The sequence below is a fragment of the Delphinapterus leucas genome, chromosome 14 (genome assembly GCF_059928025.1).
Source record: "Delphinapterus leucas isolate spDelLeu-1000000601 "Yukka" chromosome 14, BTC_Dleu_Yukka2, whole genome shotgun sequence".
NCBI lineage: Eukaryota > Metazoa > Chordata > Mammalia > Artiodactyla > Monodontidae > Delphinapterus > Delphinapterus leucas.
This window is the reverse complement of record NC_143142.1, coordinates 12,672,709-12,693,112: the sequence shown is the minus strand read 5'-3', so window position 1 is coordinate 12,693,112 and position 20,404 is coordinate 12,672,709. Positions and strand designations below refer to the sequence as shown.

General features: G+C 37.4%; 1 protein-coding gene across 8 annotated transcripts in view; it reads right to left on the bottom strand.

Annotated features, from left to right (window-relative positions):
* The window catches only part of MED13L (mediator complex subunit 13L), a 297,294-nt gene that overhangs the window by 246,567 nt on the left and 30,323 nt on the right, over window positions 1-20,404 (bottom strand). For 4 of the 8 annotated variants that reach the window (XM_089894207.1, XM_022598127.2, XM_022598128.3 and 1 more), the window contains one exon: window positions 7,931-8,168. In XM_089894207.1, the coding sequence (XP_089750333.1) occupies window positions 7,931-8,168 (238 nt within the window). Of the gene's footprint in view, window positions 1-7,930; window positions 8,169-10,261; window positions 10,790-20,404 lie in introns of those variants that run through there. The other 4 variants (XM_089894213.1, XM_089894208.1, XM_089894210.1 and 1 more) reach the window with 4 other exon arrangements.

The window sequence follows — 20,404 nt, the reverse complement described above, 5'->3', positions numbered from 1 at the left end:
CTACTTAGAACTAGCTACCATTTACCACTGGGTCCATGTTTTCCCTCAAAGTGCTTGTTTCTCTTGAAACACAAATGTATTTTTCTATTGAATATTATTCTCCACAAAGTAACAGCAAATATGAAAATTAAAATAGGATTTACTTTTCAGGTACATGGTGTTAACAATCTCAAGAATTATTAATGCCATGTGATGAAATCTTCATATAAATGTTGATACATAAAATACTACAAATATAGAATGCTGTAGAATGATATAATTCACCTGTTTTCAAAATCATCAGATTTGTATACTGAAGAATAAATAAATGCAAACAATGTAAAAAAGTCTTTTTCAAGCTAGTCAGAGATTAATTTTCATGAATCATAAATGGACCATCAATAATGAAAAAAACATAAAAACAGAGTAGAAAGTCAGGGATCAGATTTTCTCTTTAGAAGAAATTTTCAAGCTGAATGACATTTTACCTAAAGATAATTTCATTCCTGTTAATTTTATATGTAAAGGGGCCATTATTTTCACAGAAAGCAATTGTTTTTCATTTCAAATGAGAATAAACCCATTCACAGTGCTGACTAAAATTCATTTCATTTAGTCAAAGATAACCAGAAATCACCAAAAATCAACTGAAAATTCACAGACTATAACATACACATACATGGTAATACATTCGTGCATACTTTATTGTCTACGATTTTAGAAAATTCAATGTCAATACTTCTCTTTTTAGTATGCTAAGCAATAAGTGGCTATTAATTTTCAAAGTCTGGCTTTACCATCATAGTTTGCCTTTGCTACATCCTGAATGTTTTTCTTCGTATCTCCTCTCCTCTGCCCACCACCCTTCTTTATTATGACTTAAGAATAGTGTTCATCTGAACTTTTAACTGCTTTTGTAAAAGCATATGATTCAAGAGTTTTCTGGGGGCTTCCCTGGTGGCGCAGTGGTTAAGAATCCGCCTGCCAATGCAGGAGACATGGGTTCGAGTCCTGGTCCGGGAAGATCCCACATGCCACGGAACAACTAAGCCTGTGCGCCACACCTACTGAGCCTGCACTCTAGAGCCCGCAAGCCACAACTACTGAGCCCGTGTGCCACAACTACTGAAGCCTGCACGCCTAGAGCCCATGCTCCGCAACAAGAGAAGCCACCACAATGAGAAGCCCATGCACCACAACGAAGAGTAGCCCCCGCTCCCCGCAACCAGAGAAAAAGCCCACGTGCAGCAACGAAGACCCAACATAGCCAAAAATAAAATAAAATAAAATAAATTAATTAAAAAAAAAGTTTTCTGTTATTTTTAAACAGGCTCAAAGTTAGGTTTTTCCTCAAGCCAGAGTGAAAAGTTATTGGGGAAATAATAATCAGAGTCTCAAAGTTTTGCCCCAAATTTATTTAACAGTTACAAAAGTAAAAAGGTATGTTTACACTGGAGAAATCTGACAGACACTACCATAACCAAGCAATCGAACTTAGCAGGATCAATACTGGGACAAACTGACATGATGTGCCTACAGTGTGATGCCACAAGAAGTACACATCACCTACTCAATATTCTTACCAAAAATGTTTAACCTGAATCTCACCATGAGGAAACAATTAGACAAATTTAGAATATGGAACATTTGACAGGACAACTTCTCCCTTCAAATAACATCCGTATCATTGAAGGATCATCCCCCGCAGAAAACGACAACTTAGGGAATGTTCTAAATTAGGGGAGGCTAAAGAGAGGAAACATCTAAATGCAACATGTGATTTCTGATTGGATACCAGATTGGGGAGAGGAGGCTATAAAAGGCATTATTGGGAAAAGACTGAGGATGTAGACTGAAAAGTTGAGAATTTAATTATATCAATGTTAAATTTCTTGAGTATGATTACATTATGGTTATGTTTAAAAAAAAAAAAGTCCCATATTCTTAAAGGAGTTACAAGCAAAAGTATTCAGGGGTAAAGATTCATGAACTCTGTAAATTACCCTCAGATGGTTTAGCCAGAATAAAAGGTATATATATATGTATGTGTGTAAATATTTTTCAAAATAAAAAGTTGAGGGGAGGGAGTTAGATCCTTCCTTGGAGATATCTAAACAAAGGTTACATCAATCCCATCATTTGAGATTACAGACTATAATCTATATATGCAGATTATAATAATAGCAAACTGGCTCTCCACTCTCTTCTTTCAGCCCTTCTCCATCCCTACAAAATGTCCACTTCTTCCAGAGGCTTGCAATCAGTTCAGTGGTATAAAAAATAGTATGAGAGTGTGTTAAATTATCTTACACTGGTAAATGTCAGAAAGCCAGATCCATTTTTCCTAGCTCTCTAATGTCTAATGCTGTTTTTGCAATGGCCCACAGCTCCTGGCATAGGTGACAGTACACTGAAAAATCGAAAAAGGCAATACTTATGACTAATACAACAACAAAGTGCTAATAACTGCCAATCTGCCTCTACAATGATAATAAAGCCAATTCTTAAGATTTCTAACACTCATAATGGGACAATCATCTAATACTCATAGTGGGACAATCATAGAGGTGGACAGATGTATTCCCATTACAATTTACATGTCTATTTGTGATCATCAAAAGGAAAAGGCAGAGCACAGATAAGTTAAATTTTAAAATTACAGACAGTAGGTATTTACAGCTAAATTTCTTTATAGAACATATACCAAAAAATGGATGTTTATATCTCACTGGGAGTTAAAAACAGAAGTAATAATGCCTTATTTTAACTAGGTTTCAATCTCCTCACATTACCAAATCATTAAAAATTTTAAGTGTATTCATTATAAGTCAACCTTCTGAGAGTACAAACTGTGCTATGTCATAATCATTTAAGATGGGTTTCATTCACTTATTCAACAAATGTTATTAAGCACACATACTACTAATCTGTATACAATACTTCTTCTGGGCCAGGGACTCTTAATGCTTTGGGTCAAGCCATCTCCAACCCCTAGACGTCTGTGCTTGCTGTCTGTACCATTCTGGGGTTTCAAGATTGCACGTCTTTCACATTACTGACTAACAGGCAATGAAATGGCCAAAAGATTGTGTCTGTCAAATTATTTTGTTTGGTAGATTAGGAGAAGTCAATTTAGCATACTGTATTATTCTCTAAAATTCAAATTAAAAACGTGGGGAAGAATTTAATCAAGCAAAAAGAGCAAAGTTAGGGCTTCCCTGGTAGCGCAGTGGTTGAGAGTCCGCCTGCCGATGCAGGGGACACAGGTTCGTGCCCCAGTCCGGGAAGATCCCACATGCCACGGAGCGGCTGGGCCCGTGAGCCATGGCCACTGAACCTGTGCGTCCGGAGCCTGTGCTCCGCAACGGGAGAGGCCACAACAGTGAGAGGCCCACGTACCGCAAAAAAAAAAAAAAAAAAAAAAAGAGCAAAGTTATAATAAAATAAAATTGACAAAGACTATCAATATAAAGTTCAGTATATAGTCACAGGTATTTTTTAACTAAATCTATATCCTAAACAGAATGCTTAAGTTCATAGATCAACTTAGAATAAAATAATTTATTAAAATAGTATGGTCTTCCTGTCCATATTCATCTTATGTATAATCTAATTGTATCTCTTTCCTGATCAGAAACCTCTAACAATTCCTCAAAATCTATCAGATTAAGTCATTGCTTCAGTGTACTCCACACTATGGCCCACCTCCCCAGTCTTTCAGTTTCCCCCAACTATCTCACTCACACACTATGTTCTGGGCAAACCTGCCCTTCCCACAATTCATTCACGGCCATCAGGCCCTTTTATAAAAGCTACTTCCTCTGACTAGGACAAGTTCCGTCCCAACCTAGGTAACATATGTATCCTGTAAGGCTCACCTCAAGCCTCACCAACTCTGAGCTTCACCACTATCTCCCTATCCTTTTCCCTTGAGGTTGAATCTGATACTTCTGCAAGATCCCTAACTTAATCAGTTGCTGCTTACTCCACTGTATCATAATTACGGAGTCATTCAGCTACCTCCCCAGTTAAGACTATGAGCTCCTTAAGGATGAGGACTCATTTTACATATCCAGGACTGCATCACAGCTCTTGCCTAATAGAGGCTGAGTAAACAGACCAGAAACCAAGAAGGCTTCTCACTAGGGCTCACAGTGTTCTTGCTGTAAGTTTACAGAACACTTATTTATGCATTAGTCCTGGAATTGAATGTCCGTTCATGTGGAAAGTAGTCAATCTACTATATTTCTCTTATATACTTACAGTGTTCTCTGCATTATACATATTTGTGTGCTTGTCTTATACCCTTTCTAGACTATAACTTATCAAAGGCAGAGATTCCATCAAACCCCTATAATTGGACCTGCTGATACAGGTACTTATGGATGGACACAAGGAAGGAAATATGCGTATATTCAGTGCTCAGCCAGTGCCCTTCAATACCACTATGCAGAGAAGGCAGTTAAGTTACTAATCTACTTTACAGGGATCCAACAGAGTCAAATCTTAAAGTTCTGACCTCTTTATAACATAATTTAAGGTTTGTTGTGAAACTCCGTTTACAGCCTAAATCTAGACAAATTTCCTATGAGCAGGGGTATCTTCCCTCCTCTCTAATATTTTATTACTCCCAGTTATTCCACCAGACATTAACAAACTCAAAAATGATTACTTCAACCTAAAAGTATACATTGAAAACTAATATTTGACAAACATTAGCAAATACTGAATGTTATACAGAATGGACCAATTGCCAAAATGTTTTAATTTTGACGTTTGAGTAATTGCTGGCATTGTAGTAGCAGCAGCAAGAGTTACAATTATAGATTACCGTTCTCTGTGCTGTTCTAAGTACTTTAACTTTTCTTTTATCCTTATAACCCAATTTAGAGTGAGGAAACTGAAGCACAGATAAGTTAAATAACTTGACCAAGGATACAGAGCTAGCAAGTCAACGAGCAGGGATTCAAATCCAAGCCTCTGAACCACTATGCCATACACTATAAATAGCAATTCCCCAAACAAGAGCCCAAAAGTGTTTATCCAAGTGACAGGAACAGGTTATAAATGTGTCTTGGTCTTCTCACAGGCTATTTCACAGGTATTCAAAGCATTTAAACAAAAAGTCTAGTATAAAACTGCGTGTATGCCATAGGCTTATTCTCTTTCTGTAGGGGTTACTTTACACGTTTAAATCCAAGATGGTGCTTTGTGAGGTTTCTTAATAGTATGCTATTTGGGCTACACAGTAAAAACAAAGGGAAATGCCTAATAACATAACTAAAAAGCATTTTAAAGAACAGTAAAATGTCCCTAAAAAAGAGAATGCTACAAATAATAGTACCATCATCTTAATATTAAAGGATTCTGATAAAATTTATTTTAGCCAAAATGAAATGACTCATATATACTAGAGAATGAAATAGATTGCAAAGTATCCTCAATGTGTAAGACTACCAATTAAAATATTCCCCTGGTATCCTTTTTTCATGATTGCTCTGCCTGTCATATTCTCCCTCACTTGAAACAAAGTTGTCTTATGCCACTCATTTTTCTAATTAGGTTTCAAGTATTTTCTAATATTAGGTTGAAACACAAAACTATCCTTTACAACCACTTTTACCTACAGAAAAGATCATTTGCTTCAATCTAATAACTTTCACAAATTCAACAAATTAAAAAGGGTAGATGTACTTAACAAAGTTATGATTGTTCCATCACTGTAATACTTCCCTGGTGGCACGCAAAAAAATAAACAGTTTACACCGTTTTCAGACTCAAAAGGAAAGAAAATTAAAAAGTAATCATTATGAGGCAAAAACATTCACAAGATACTGTTAAGTGAAAAGGCCTGAGTTACAAAACAGTACAATACCACTTTCATTTACACACAGAAACACCAAATATTAAAACTCTGCTTTGGACTTTAGGATTTTTGTTTCTTTGTTCTCTTCCTTTAGTGGTTCTACTTTCCTAATTTTCTAATTAAAATGCAGTATTTCTGTAATTTATAAAAACAATTTAAAAGAAGTTAATCTTTGCTTAATTCTTTACCACGAAAACAATACACTGACGAATCTACATATGCAATCTAAAGCAGCTATAAAATATTTAAACTGCCTACATCTTTTTGTTAACTCAGTAACAAAATCTATGAGAAATAACACAATAACTTAATAAGTTATTTCTAAAAACACTGATCCTGTGCTTTGTTGGTATGGAAAAATAACTTTATACATCAATTAAATAAGCGTAAATAACCGTTGGGTTTGGTTTCATCATCACTGTAAAATGATGATTTGTGTTGCCAACAAATAAAGACCAGACCAAGAAGTTAAAACATAAGGGATCAATAGGGAATAGAAAAATGGAAGGAGATTAAGAGTCGGAAACAATCACACAAAATGAAACTATTAATAAAACAAACAAAAATGCTATATTCCTCTACCACATGTATAAAAATTTTTTTAAAGAACAAAAAGATATGTTTTGATACTTAATGGACAAATATAAATGTTATAAGTATCTTTCAGGAGGTATTTTATTTTTAAAATTCTGATAACCAGAAACCAGATGTTTAAAACTAATTTTACCTGAGTTCACTGCTAACTACATGAAATAAGCTTTGAGATGCATATAATTCCGAGATATTGTTGACTAACCAGCTAAGTAAGCAATCTTACCCAGAACAGATTCTTATATTTATAAACCAAATACGCTAAAAACTATAGGAGAAAGGTTTGAGTTGAACAAATGGGCCATAAAGTAAACAGCTCAGTTAGTCCACTGTGGTTTACTGCCCTCTGGCTGTTGTGGCAGGAGACATCACAGATCAAAAATGGCTGTAAAGAAAAGCTAGGAAGGTGTCAGGCAGAAGTTGGCAGGAAATCCTTTAGGCAAATTTCAACGCTTTGGAATAGATCCTCAAATACATTAAAGTTAGTTTCAATCCTTCTTTTAAAAACAATATGAAGTAACACAACATTTCAAACACTATCTGAAATTTTTCAACCACAAATTAATAAAATATAGAGTAATTTAGACACAATAAAAGCTGGCTCAAGGAGACTAAGTCAAAAACAGTTAATGCCCTACCCTAACTAAAGATCAGAATTAGTCCTGATTTAGAAAAATTCTTTAGCATACTAGATAGAAAGATTTAGGTGAAGAGGTGGAAAGTTTTACTAGAAATTCAAAGAATATTGATAAAATTTCCTCTGGTTATAAATCTGTGGTAAATACAAAAAGTAGCTCAGAATAATGAAACTTACATTAGTTCAAAACTTCCAGATATCAGATGTAATCTGAAGCTAAAAATTAGGCTGCATTGGAGCAAATATTTCTTGGAATCACCTAACTACATAAAAAGCAGGAACAAAACACAGGAAAACTTGCTATGCCAAAATCGGAGTAGGTTCTTTACATAAATCTTTCTTCAAAATATTATCCAATGTCATCTCATAATTTTGTCCAACAAGGCTTGCACTAAATTTCTATTATCACTTTACAATTTTCCACCAGAGTTCATCTGGCAATAAACCATAACAGCAACAGTCCAAAAAAACACAATTCTGTTCATTTCACTGACTTGTTAATTACTCACATTTCACTATCACTGTAAAACAATGGATTTTAGCACATTTCACTATCATTTTAAAACAATGGATTTTAGCCTCAATCCCAACCCAAACACCCAGGGGACACTATACTTTCCTTTAATAGGAGTGGCTCACAAGGTTCTGATTCCCAGCATGACTGAGAAGGAACAAGAAAATTTTCAAAAACCGGGGATGGAAAAAAGAGGGGTGAGAGTAAGGATGTTCCTTTGACACACAGCCCATTAAACACTCGAATTTTTCTTCTCAGCAAGTCTTAATAACCTTTTCAGAATTTACCACTGTTCAAAAATATACAATGCAAATTAATTTTTAAGAAAAAACAAAAAACTTACCCTGTAGTTCATGATGTATTACACCCACTAAATTGGGTTCATCTCCCCACCAGAATATCCATAACTCTTTGCAATCTGGTTTGACATCACGACGCCATACACACAGCAAGTTGGCTTGCAGACAGCGGATGAAACTTAACAGGATTGGATCATCTTGGGCTGGGGCTGAAATTATGGGTCCGCAGTCCCCATGCCCTCCAAAATTGTACCTACGCCATTTGATTCCTGTGAGTTCAGCCTGGAAAAAGTAAAGAAAATTACAACAGTTTTGACTGTTCTTTTTACTGAATACTAAAAACAGGCTTCCATACAGATAAATAAATTTGCTAAAATAAATATTTACAGTATACCTCATATAGTAAGATTTCTTCCACTGAAAAATTTATGTCAACCCTTGATTTTTTTAAGGGGAAAACAACTCATTTCCTCCTATCAAGATTTTTACATAGCTCTTTATATTAAATACCAAAATACAGCAAACAGAGTCATTATTTCCTGTTGAACCATTTTTTTAACTAAAATTTACTTGAAAGTCCCTATAAATAAAATTTTCTATATTATTATGACTTATTTAATTCATAAATTATATTTAGAGATGAAGTAAGAGTTTAAAAAATAAGTTTGTAGAACTGAAATAATTTCTTTCGAAGAATTTCCTCAATTTCGTCCCATCCAGAAGCTACAGTTTAAATATGTTTTAATCAGGGAAACAGTATGCAGTACCACAGTGCTTCACTATGAAAGCCAAAATAGCCTGCTAATAAAACTGATGGAAAGTTATCAGCAATTTATTCATGTTATTTAACGTGTAGCACACAGAAAAGCTTTGCTTCTGTAACAATTCCCTAACATAGCTTCGTCTTTTGTTTTTTAAACACATTTTAAAACATGGTAACTTTAAACCAGCTGACAGCTGATCCTCTGTCTTTATTCTGTTACATGGATTTGTATTCTAAAATTTTTAAATCTTAGGTTTAAAAGGAACTAAATTTCAAGGATGTTTCAACACAAAGTTAAATTCCTTACTTAAATAACTATAAACTACAACTATGTATTCAAAACTGATAGTAAAACTGATTCCATAATATAATTCTGTACCAAACAGTCCATGTGTCCCTTGCATTTAATCCTTACTCACTCACAGTCCCCCCTCCTCACCCTCCCACCACAACCAAGTTAGTAATTTTTGTCAAGAAGTTGTTTTTCAAAAAACAAGTACCACAGGGGAGAAAAATAACTGCATCTTCTACTACCATAACTGAAACAAATTTAAAGTGCTAAAACAATCACTATAATGAACATCTCTAAGAAAAAAATATCAGTTTTCTTCAATCCCCCAAAAAAGCTTCACTTAAAAAATGACTCCAAAAATAATAATATCCAAACTAAAACTGTCTGAAAGTCACTAACTTTTCCTTTCACATTATGAGATATGGAAATCTAATCTTTAATGAATATTCTTCGTAAAAACTGGTATTGGCATCATTTAGGCTTTCCCTTTGTACCACTTGGTTTCCTCCAGCTATAAAAGAACTACCTGGCAGATGAAAAAGTTCAAACAAAGAGTAAACTAATCACACAAGAAATAATTATTCTCCATAACCACATCAGAAATAATTATTAGCATTGTATTTCCTCCAGCTATAAAATAACTACCTGGCCGATGAAAAAGTTCAAACAAAGAGTAAACTAATCACACAAGAAATAATTATTCTCCATAATCACATCAGAAATAATTATTAGCATCCTACTTTATGTTCTTCCTGTTTTTCTGTACTTAAACTTTTTGAAGTTAGAATCATACTGCATGGTTTTATATCCTTTTCACATACTATAAATATTTCTATATATTACTAATTATTATTGAAAAACAATTCTTAATGTTTTCATACTATTCACTGTTTGAAGAAAACAATTTACTCAGAGGACTTCCGGGAAGATGGCGGAAGAGCAAGACGCGGAGATCACCTTCCTCCCCACAGATACACCAGAAATACATCTACACATGGAACAACTCCTACAGAACACCTACTGAATGCTGGCAGAAGACCTCAGACCTCCCAAAAGGCAAGAAACCCCCCACGTACCTGGGTAGGGAAAAAGAAAAAAGAATAAACAGAGACAAAAGGATAGGAATGGGACCGGCACCAGTGGGAGGGAGCTGTGAAGGAGGAAAGGTTTCCACACACTAGGAAGCCCCTTCGCGGGCGGAGACTGCAGGTGGCGGAGGTGGGGAAGCTTCAGGGCCGTGGAGGAGAACACAGCAACAGGGGTGCGGAGGGCAAAGCAGAGAGATTCCCGCACAGAGGATCGGTGCCGACCGGCACTCACCAGCCCGAGAGGCTTGTCTGCTTCCCCGCCAGGGCGGGCGGGGCTGGGAGCTGAGGCTCTGGCTTCGGTCGAAGCGCAGGGAGAGGACTGGGGTTGGCAGCGTGAACACATCCTGCAGGGTTTAGTGCGCCACGGCTAGCCGGGAGGGAGTCCGGGAAAAGTTTGGACCTGCCGAAGAGGCAAGAGACATTTTCTTCCCTCTTTGTTTCCTGGTGCGCGAGGAGAGGGGATTAAGAGCGCTGCTTAAAGGAGCTCCAGAGACGGGCGCGAGCCGCTGCTAAAAGCACAGACCCCAGAGACAGGCATGAGACGCTAAGGCTGCTGCTGCCGCCACCAAGAAGCCTGTGTGCGAGCACAGGTCACTATCCACACACCCCTTCCGGGGAGCCTGTGCGGCCCGCCACTGCCAGGGTCCCGGGATCCAGGGACAACACCCCGGGAGAACGCACGGCGCGCCTCAGGCTGGTGCAACGTCACGCCGGCCTCTGCCGCCGCAGGCTCGCCCCACACTCCGTGCCCCTCCCTGCCCCCGGCCTGAGTAAGCCAGAGCCCCCGAATCAGCGGCTCCTTTAACCCCGTCCTGTCTGAGCGAAGAACAGACGCCCTCCGGCGACCTACACACAGAGGCGGGGCCAAATCCAAAACTGAGCCCCTGGGAGCTGTGAGAACAAAGAAGAGAAAGGGAAAATCTCTCCCAGCAGCCTCAGAAGCAGCGGATTAAAGCTCCACAATCAACTTGATGTACCCTGCATCTGTGGAATACCTGAATAGACAACCAATCATCCCAAATTGAGGAGGTGGACTTTGAGAGCAAGATTTATGATTTTTTCCCCTTTGCCTCTTTTTGTGAGTGTGTATGCATATGCTTCTGTGTGAGATTTTGTTTGTATAGCTTTGCTTCCACCATTTGTCCCAGGGTTCTATCCGTCCATTTTTTTTTCTCTTAGTAATTTTTTTTATTTTAATAACTTTATTATATTTTATCTTACTTTATTTCATTTTACTTTATCTTCTTTCTTTATTTTTTTCCTTCCTTCCCTCCTTCCTTCCTTCCTCCCTCCCTCCATTCTTTTCTTTCTTTCTTTCTTTCTACTTCTACTAATTCTTTTTTTCTACATTTTCTCCCTCCTCTTCTGAGCCGTGTGGAAGAAAGGCTCTTGGTGCTGCAGCGAGGAGTCAGTGCTGTGCCTCTGAGGTGGGAGAGCCAACTTCAGGACACTGGTCCACAAGAGACCTCCCAGCTCCACGTAATATCAAACGGCGAAAATCTCCCAGAGATCTCCATCTCAACACCAGCACCCAGCTTCACTCGACGACCAGCAAGCTACAGTGCTGGACATCCTATGCCAAACAACTAGCAAGACAGGAATACAACCCCACCCATTATCAGAGAGGCTGCCCAAAATCATAATAAGTCCACAGACACCCCAAAACACACCACCAGACATGGACCTGCCCACCAGAAAGACAAGATCCAGCCTCATCCACCAGAACACAGGCACTAATCCCCTCCACCAGGAAGCCTACACAACCCACTGAACCAACCTTAGCCACTGGGGACAGACACCAAAAACAACGGAAACTACGAACCTGCAGCCTGCAAAAAGGAGACCCCAAACACAGTATGATAAGCAAAATGAGAAGACAGAAAAACACACAGCAGATGAAGGAGCAAGATAAAAACCCACCAGACCTAACAAATGAAGAGGAAATAGGCAGTCTACCTGAAAAAGAATTCAGAATAATGATAGTAAAGATGATCCAAAATCTTGGAAATAGAATAGACAAAATGCAAGAAACATTTAACAAGGACCTAGAAGAGCTAAAGATGAAACAATGATGAACAGCACGATAAATGAAATGAAAAATACTCTAGAAGGGATCAATAGCAGAATAACTGAGGCAGAAGAACGGATAAGTGACCTGGAAGATAAAATAGTGGAAATAACTACTGCAGAGCAGAATAAAGAAAAAAGAATGAAAAGGACTGAAGACAGTCTCAGAGACCTCTAGGACAACATTAAACACACCAACATTCGAATTATAGGGGTTCCAGAAGAAGAAGAGAAAAAGAAAGGGACTGAGAAAATATTTGAAGAGATTATAGTTGAAAACTTCCCTAATATGGGAAAGGAAATAGTTAATCAAGGCCAGGAAGCACAGAGAGTCCCATACAGGATAAATCCAAGGAGAAATATGCCAAGACACATATTAATCAAACTGTCAAAAATTAAATACAAAGAAAACGTATTAAAAGCAGCAAGGGAAAAACAACAAATAACACACAAGGGAATCCCCATAAGGTTAACAGCTGATCTTTCAGCAGAAACTCTGCAAGCCAGAACGGACTGGCAGGACATATTTAAAGTGATGAAGGAGAAAAACCTGCAACCAAGATTACTCTACCCAGCAAGGATCTCATTCAGATTTGATGGAGAAATTAAAACTTTTACAGACAAGCAAAAGCTGAGAGAGTTCAGCACCACCAAACCAGCTCTACAACAACGGCTAAAGGAACTTCTATAGGCAAGAAACACAAGAGAAGCAAAAGACCTACAATAACGAACCCAGAACAATTAAGAAAATGGGAATAGGAACATACATATCGATAATTACCTTAAATGTAAATGGACTAAATGCTCCCACCAGAAGACACAGATTGGCTGAATGGATACAAAAACAAGAACTATATATTTGCTGTCTACAAGAGACCCACTTCAGACCTAGAGACACATACAGACTGAAAGCAAGGGGATGGAAAAAGATATTTCATGCAAATGGAAACCAAAAGAAAGCTGGAGTAGCAATTCTCATATCAGACAAAATAGACTTTAAAATAAAGACCATTAGAAGAGACAAAGAAGGACACTACATAATGATCAAGGGATCGATCCAAGAAGAAGATATAACAATTGTAAATATTTATGCACCCAACATAGGAGCACCTCAATACATAAGGCAAATACTACCAGCCATAAAAAGGGAAATCGACAGTAACACATTCATAGTAGGGGACTTTAACACCCCACTTTCACCAATGGACAGATCATCCAAAATGAAAATAAATAAGGAAACACAAGCTTTAAATGATACATTAAACAAGATGGACTTAATTGATATTTATAGGACATTCCAACCAAAAACAACAGAATACACATTTTTGTCTAGCGCTCATGGAACATTCTCCAGGATAGATCATATCTTGGGTCACAAATCAAGCCTTGGTAAATTTAAGAAAACTGAAATTGTACCAAGTATCTTTTCCAACCACAACACTATGAGACTAGGTATCAATTACAGGAAAAGATCTGTAAAAAATACAAACACATGGAGGCTAAACAATACACTACTTAATAACGAAGTGATCACTGAAGAAATCAAAGAGGAAATCAAAAAATACCTAGAAACAAATGACAATGGAGACACGATGACCCAAAATCTATGGGATGCAGCAAAAGCAGTTCTAAGAGGGAAGTTTATAGCAATACAATCCTACCTTAAGAAACAGGAAACATCTCAAATAAACAATCTAACCTTGCACCTAAAGCAATCAGAGAAAGAAGAACAAAAAAACCCCAAACTTAGCAGAAGGAAAGAAATCATAAAAATCAGATCAGAAATAAATGAAAAATAAATGAAGGAAACGATAGCAAAGATCAATAGAACTAAAAGCTGGTTCTTTGAGAAGATAAACAAAATTGATAAACCATTAGCCAGACTCATCAAGAAAAAAAGGGAGAAGACTCAAATCAATAGAATTAGAAATGAAAAAGGAGAAGTAACAACTGACACTGCAGAAATACAAAAGATCGTGAGAGATTACTACAAGCAACTCTATGCCAATAAAATGGACAACCTGGAAGAAATGGACAAATTCTTAGAAAGGCACAACCTGCCAAGACTGAATTAGGAAGAAATAGAAAATATGAACAGGCCAATCACAAGCACTGAAGTTGAAACTGTGATTAAAAATCTTCCAACAAACAAAAGCCCAGGACCAGATGGCTTCACAGGCGAATTCTATCAAACATTTAGAGAAGAGCTAACAGCTATCCTTCTCAAACTCTTCCAAAATATAGCAGAGGGAGGAACACTCCCAAACTCATTCTACGAGGCCACCATCACCCTGATACCAAAACCAGACAAGGATGTCACAAAGAAAGAAAACTACAGGCCAATATCACTGATGAACATAGATGCAAAAATCCTCAACAAAATACTAGCAAACAGAATCCAACAGCACATTAAAGAGATCATACACCATGATCAAGTGGGGTTTATTCCAGGAATGCAAGGATTCTTCAATATACGCAAATCAATCAACATGATACACCATATTAACAAACTGAAGGAGGAAAAACCATATGATCATCTCAATAGATGCAGAGAAAGCTTTTGACAAAATTCAACACCCATTTATGATAAAAACTCTCCAGAAAGTAGGCATAGAGGGAACTTTCCCCAACATAATAAAGGCCATATATGACAAACCCACAGCCAACATCGTCCTCAGTGGTGAAAAACTGAAACCATTTCCACTAAGATAGGAACAAGACCACGTTGCCCACTCTCACCATTCTTATTCAACATAGTTTTGGAAGTTTTAGCCACAGCAATCAAAGAAGAAAAGGAAATAAAAGGAATCCAAATTGGAAAAGAAGAAGTAAAGCTGTCGCTATTTGCAGATGACATGATACTATACACAGAGAATCCTAAAGATGCTACTAGAAAACTACTAGAGCTAATCAATGAATTTCGTAAATTAGCAGGATACAAAATTAATGCACAAAACTCTCTGGCATTCCTATACACTAATGACGAAAAATCTGAAAGTGAAATCAAGAAAACACTCCCATTTACCATTGCAACAAAAAGAATAAAATATCTAGGAATAAACCTACCTAAGGAGACAAAAGACCTGTATGCAGAAAATTATAAGACACTGATGAAAGAAATTAAAGATGCTACAAATAGATGGAGAGATATACCATGTTCTTGGATTGGAAGAATCAACATTGTGAAAATGACTCTACTACCCAAAGCAATCTATAGATTCAATGCAATCCGTATCAAACTACCACTGGCATTTTTCACAGAACTAGAACAAAAAATTTCACAATTTGTATGGAAACACAAAAGACCCCGAATAGCCAAAGCAATCTTGAGAACGAAAAACGGAGCTGGAGGAGTCAGGCTCCCTGACTTCAGACTATACTGCAAAGCTACAGTAATCAAGACAGTATGGTACTGGCACAAAAACGGAAATATAAATCAATGGAACAGGATAGAAAGCCCAGAGATAAACCCATGCACATATGGTCAACTTATCTTTGATAAAGGAGGCAAGAATATACGGTGGAGAAAAGACAGCCTCTTCAATAAGTGGTGCTGGAAAAACTGGACAGGTACATGTAAAAGCATGAAATTAGATCACTCCCTAACACCATACACAAAAATAAGCTCAAAATGGATTAAAGACCTAAACGTAAGGCCAGAAACTATCAAACACTTAGAGGAAAACACAGGCAGGACACTCTATGACATAAATCAGAGGAAGATCCTTTTTGATCCACCTTCTAGAGAAATGGAAATAAAAACAAAAATAAACAAATGGGACCTAATGAAACTGCAAAGCTTTTGCACAGCAAAGGAAACCATAAACAAGACCAACAGACAACCCTCAGAATGGGAGAAAATATTTGCAAATGAAGCAACTGACAAAGGATTAATCTCCAAAATTTATAAGCAGCTCATGCAGCTTAATAACAAAAAAAACAAACAACCCAATCCAAAAATGGGCAGAAGACCTAAACAGACATTTCTCCAAAGAAGATATACAGACTGCCAACAAACACATGAAAGAATGCTCAACATCACTAATCATTAGAGAAATGCAAATCAAAACTACAATGAGATATCATCTCACACCAGTTAGAATGGCCATCATCAAAAAATCTAGAAACAATAAATGCTGGAGAGGGTGTGGAGAAAAGGGAACCCTCTTGCACTGTTGGTGGGAATGTAAATTGATACAGCCACTGTGGAGAACAGTATGGAGGTTCCTTAAAAAACTACAAATAGAACTACCATATGACCCAGCAATCCCACTACTGGGCATATACCCTGAGAAAACCATAATTCAAAAAGAGTCATGTACCAAAATGTTCACTGCAGCTCTATTTACAATAGCCCGGAGATGGAAACAACCTAAGTGTCCATCATCGGATGAATGAATAAAGAAGATGTGGCACATATATACAATGGAATATTACTCAGCCATAAAAAGAAACGAAATTGAGCTATTTGTAATGAGGTGGATAGACCTAGAGTCTGTCATACAGAGTGAAGTAAGTCAGAAAGAGAGAGACAAATTCCGTATGCTAACACATATATATGGAATTTAGGAAAAAAAGATGTCATGAAGAACCTAGGGGTAAAACAGGAATAAAGACACAGACCTACTAGAGAATGGACTTGAGGGTATGGGGAGGGGGAAGGGTAAGCTGTGACAAAGCGAGAGAGAGGCATGGACATATATACACTACCAAACGTAAGGTAGATAGCTAGTGGGAAGCAGCCGCATAGCACAGAGAGATCAGCTTGGTGCTTTGTGACCGCCTGGAGGGGTGGGATAGGGAGGGTGGGAAGGAGGGAGACGCAAGAGGGAAGAGATATGGGAACATATGTATGTATATAACTGATTCATTTTGTTGTAAAGCAGAAACTAACACACCATTGTAAAGCAATTATACTCCAATAAAGATGTAAAAAAAAAAGCAAATTGCTAAAACAAATAGTTGAATTTAATTGGTAATCTCTATTAAAACACATTGATATCATGCAGTGTCTAATATAATAATCTGATTAAAAATTGATGGTTTGGTTTGCTTTCTCAAAAAAAAATTTATTCCATAACAACTGGACAATCTTCCTATTTCACTATTATAATTATTATAATTGGTGAACATCCTTGAACATCATTTTCCTGATTACTTTCCTTAGGAGAGATTGCTTGCTGTAGAATTACCAAAGAATACAAATATTTTAGGACTCATGAAAGAATGCTACCACACTGCTTTTTAGTAGTCTCACCCATACAAATAACCTCCTGTCAAACTGCATATCTTTTAAAATACCTGTTGATTTAATAAAATGATATGCCCTTGTACCAATTGGTAGTGTTCATTCTACTAAGAGGAAATTATTATCATATATTTGATCAGAAGTGTAACCTGGGGCCAGTCTTCTTGGGTTTGATTCCCAGCTGTGTACTTACTAGCTGAAAGTAGCAAGTACCTAGCAAATTATTTAATCTTTGTCTCTCAGTTGCCTTACCGGTAAAATGAGAATAATGGTATTGAGAGTTGATTAAATGAGTTAGTATATACAGAAAGCGCTTAGGACAGTGCCTGGCACATGGCAAAAAATATAAATGATACTGGTTCATTACTAGTAGTACTAGTGTAGTAGTACTACTTCCCTTTAGTTGTCTGTTCACATCGTTTCTGTTTTTCTATCATAGAAGTTCGTTTCCTCAAATAAAAGCAGTGTGTGTGTATGTTATGTTTTAATCAGAAAGCCTAAGATCAATTTTTAAATAAATATCAAAGAAGGAAACTAAATAAGACTAAGTGGGGGCAGCTGAAATCAGAAAAGTCAAGTAGAAGACTAACTTTTCTTATATCACCTAAGCTAGTGTTCTGTGCCTAAGGATCCTGAGGAAGTGGAGGGCAGAAGAGAAGAGGAGGAAAACATACCAATAAATATGAATCACTAATGCTTACGTTAACCATATTTAAAAGGTTAGAAAATTAAAATACATCAGAGATTTAAATATCAGGTGAGTCAGTCCCCAGGAAAATCTACACAGCAACTTAATCACAAGAATACTTTCACCTGTAACACCCAGCATGGTTCAGCAGACAAAATACTTGGCTTTGGGCTTCCCTGGTGGCGCAGTGGTTGAGAGTCCACCTGCCGATGTGGGGGACGCGGGTTCGTGCCCCGGTCTGGGAGGATCCCACGTGCCGCGGAGCGGCTGGGCCTGTGGGCCATGGCCGCTGAGCCTGCACGTCCGGAGCCTGTGCTCCGCAACGGGAGAGGCCACAGCAGTGAGAGGCCCGAGTACCGAAAAAAAAAAGAAAAAAAAAACTTGGCTTTGATTCAGGAGAATGGTTTCCTAATCCTAGCACTTGCACTAACTTCCTATCAGTGTTTCTATGGTCTCAGTGGTAAAAGAAAGCCGCTGCCACCTGCTCTATATCTTTATGGAGTTGTCCTAGCAAGTGATGTAATACAAATGCAAGTGACATAACATCAAGGCTACAAACTTAATCTCTTCATAACTAATTCAGCCAGAAGTACTAAAAATGTCCAATCATTTAAAAACAATTTATACCTTTACCTTAAAACTAAAATTAAGTATCACTATACCAGTCTTCACTGGAAAATGTAACAATGAAACACCATTCAAGCCTAACAGACACCTAGGTATAAAATGAATGTTCAAAGACTTAGCTTTAAATTTTGAGTTAATATTTGATTAAGAGGAAAAATGACTGAAACACTTTGTCCAAGAAAAAAAATCCTATAATGGATGTATATTTAATTACACTATTAAAATATATCTTCACATACCATGACCATGTTTATAATTAAAAATCAATTCCACACAAAGTTCTGTTGACCCAATTTCTGACAAATGTGTATTTCCAAGACTCAAAATTCTTGAAGCAACCCTTTAAAATATTTCTAGGTGCAAATTATCCCAAAAATGCAATTATTTCTCACTGTCAAAGATGAACAATTTATATTTAAGATTACATGGTTTTTAAAATATAGAATCGGAAAAAAAATATGCAAGGAAAAAAATCAGTATTGCGCATAGATAGAACGATAACCACAACCATCATCATTTATTCATCACCTACTTAATACCAGGCAGCATACTAGGGTCTTCACATAGAATTTCTAATATGAGGCACCATACTAGTGTCTTCATATATAATTTCTAATCTTCTCAAACAGTTAAAATAATTCTCAGAAACACAAAGCTTAAATAATTCTCCAATAACCACACAGGTAGCAACTGGCAGATCCCAAACATAACTGGATTTAAAGCATAACTGAATTTAAAGCATAAACTCTTTCTGCTCTGCCATGCTGTTTCACAGGGCTAATGGTAAAAATTAGCCCTAGAGGATTATAAAATAGTACAAAGAAACAGTCATCAACTCAATTTAGCAATGACAAGAGCTCACGGCCAAACTTTCTAATTTAAGAAAGTTCCTGAATCTTTCTTTACTCATCCTGAGTTATTAAGAAAACTAGTATAAGGGCTTCCCTGGTGGCGCAGTGGTTGAGAGTCCGCCTGCCGATGCAGGGGACACGGGTTCGTGCCCCGGTCCGGGAAGATCCCACATGCCGCGGAGCAGCTGGGCCCGTGAGCCGTGGCCGCTGAGCCTGCACGTCCGGAGCCTGTGCTCCGCAATGGGAGAAGCCACAACAGTGAGAGGCGCGCGTACCGAAAAAAAGAGGAAACTAGTATAAGACTGCCCACTACACCATTCTATAAATAGGAGAGACCTGTTTTATTTCACTCAGATAATTACATGCCTTCTTTACATGTTACCACTATGAGACCATACCCACACAAGCTAATTTTTAGAGGATATGTATAACAAACCAAGAAAATAACTATTCTAATAGCAAGAGAGACTGGAGGAAAATTTTCTCAGCCGTGGCTGGTATCAGCTGTACAGGTAGTCGGCATCCTCCGGGAACTGAACTGAACTGGCAGAGACTACCCTGGCCTAAACAGAAGTTCAATACAGAATGGTTCAAATTAAAAAGATTACAACAGAAGCAGGATAAATGCACTTTCTTATGACATGAATGTATTTAAAGAAAATTTATATTGATTCTTAGTATCCTATTCTTTAGGTACTTTACATAGGAAATGAGCTGATAAATTTTCCCAATGGAGGTCATTTATTTGCACTAACCCTTGGTAATCAGATCCCTCATGACCAACATATACTTGCAATGTGGCTCTCCAAAGTTAAACCTGTATTCAGAGGTCATGGAATAGAATAAAACTAACGTAACTTGGTAAGAATGAACCCAGAGTGTAGTATCATGGAA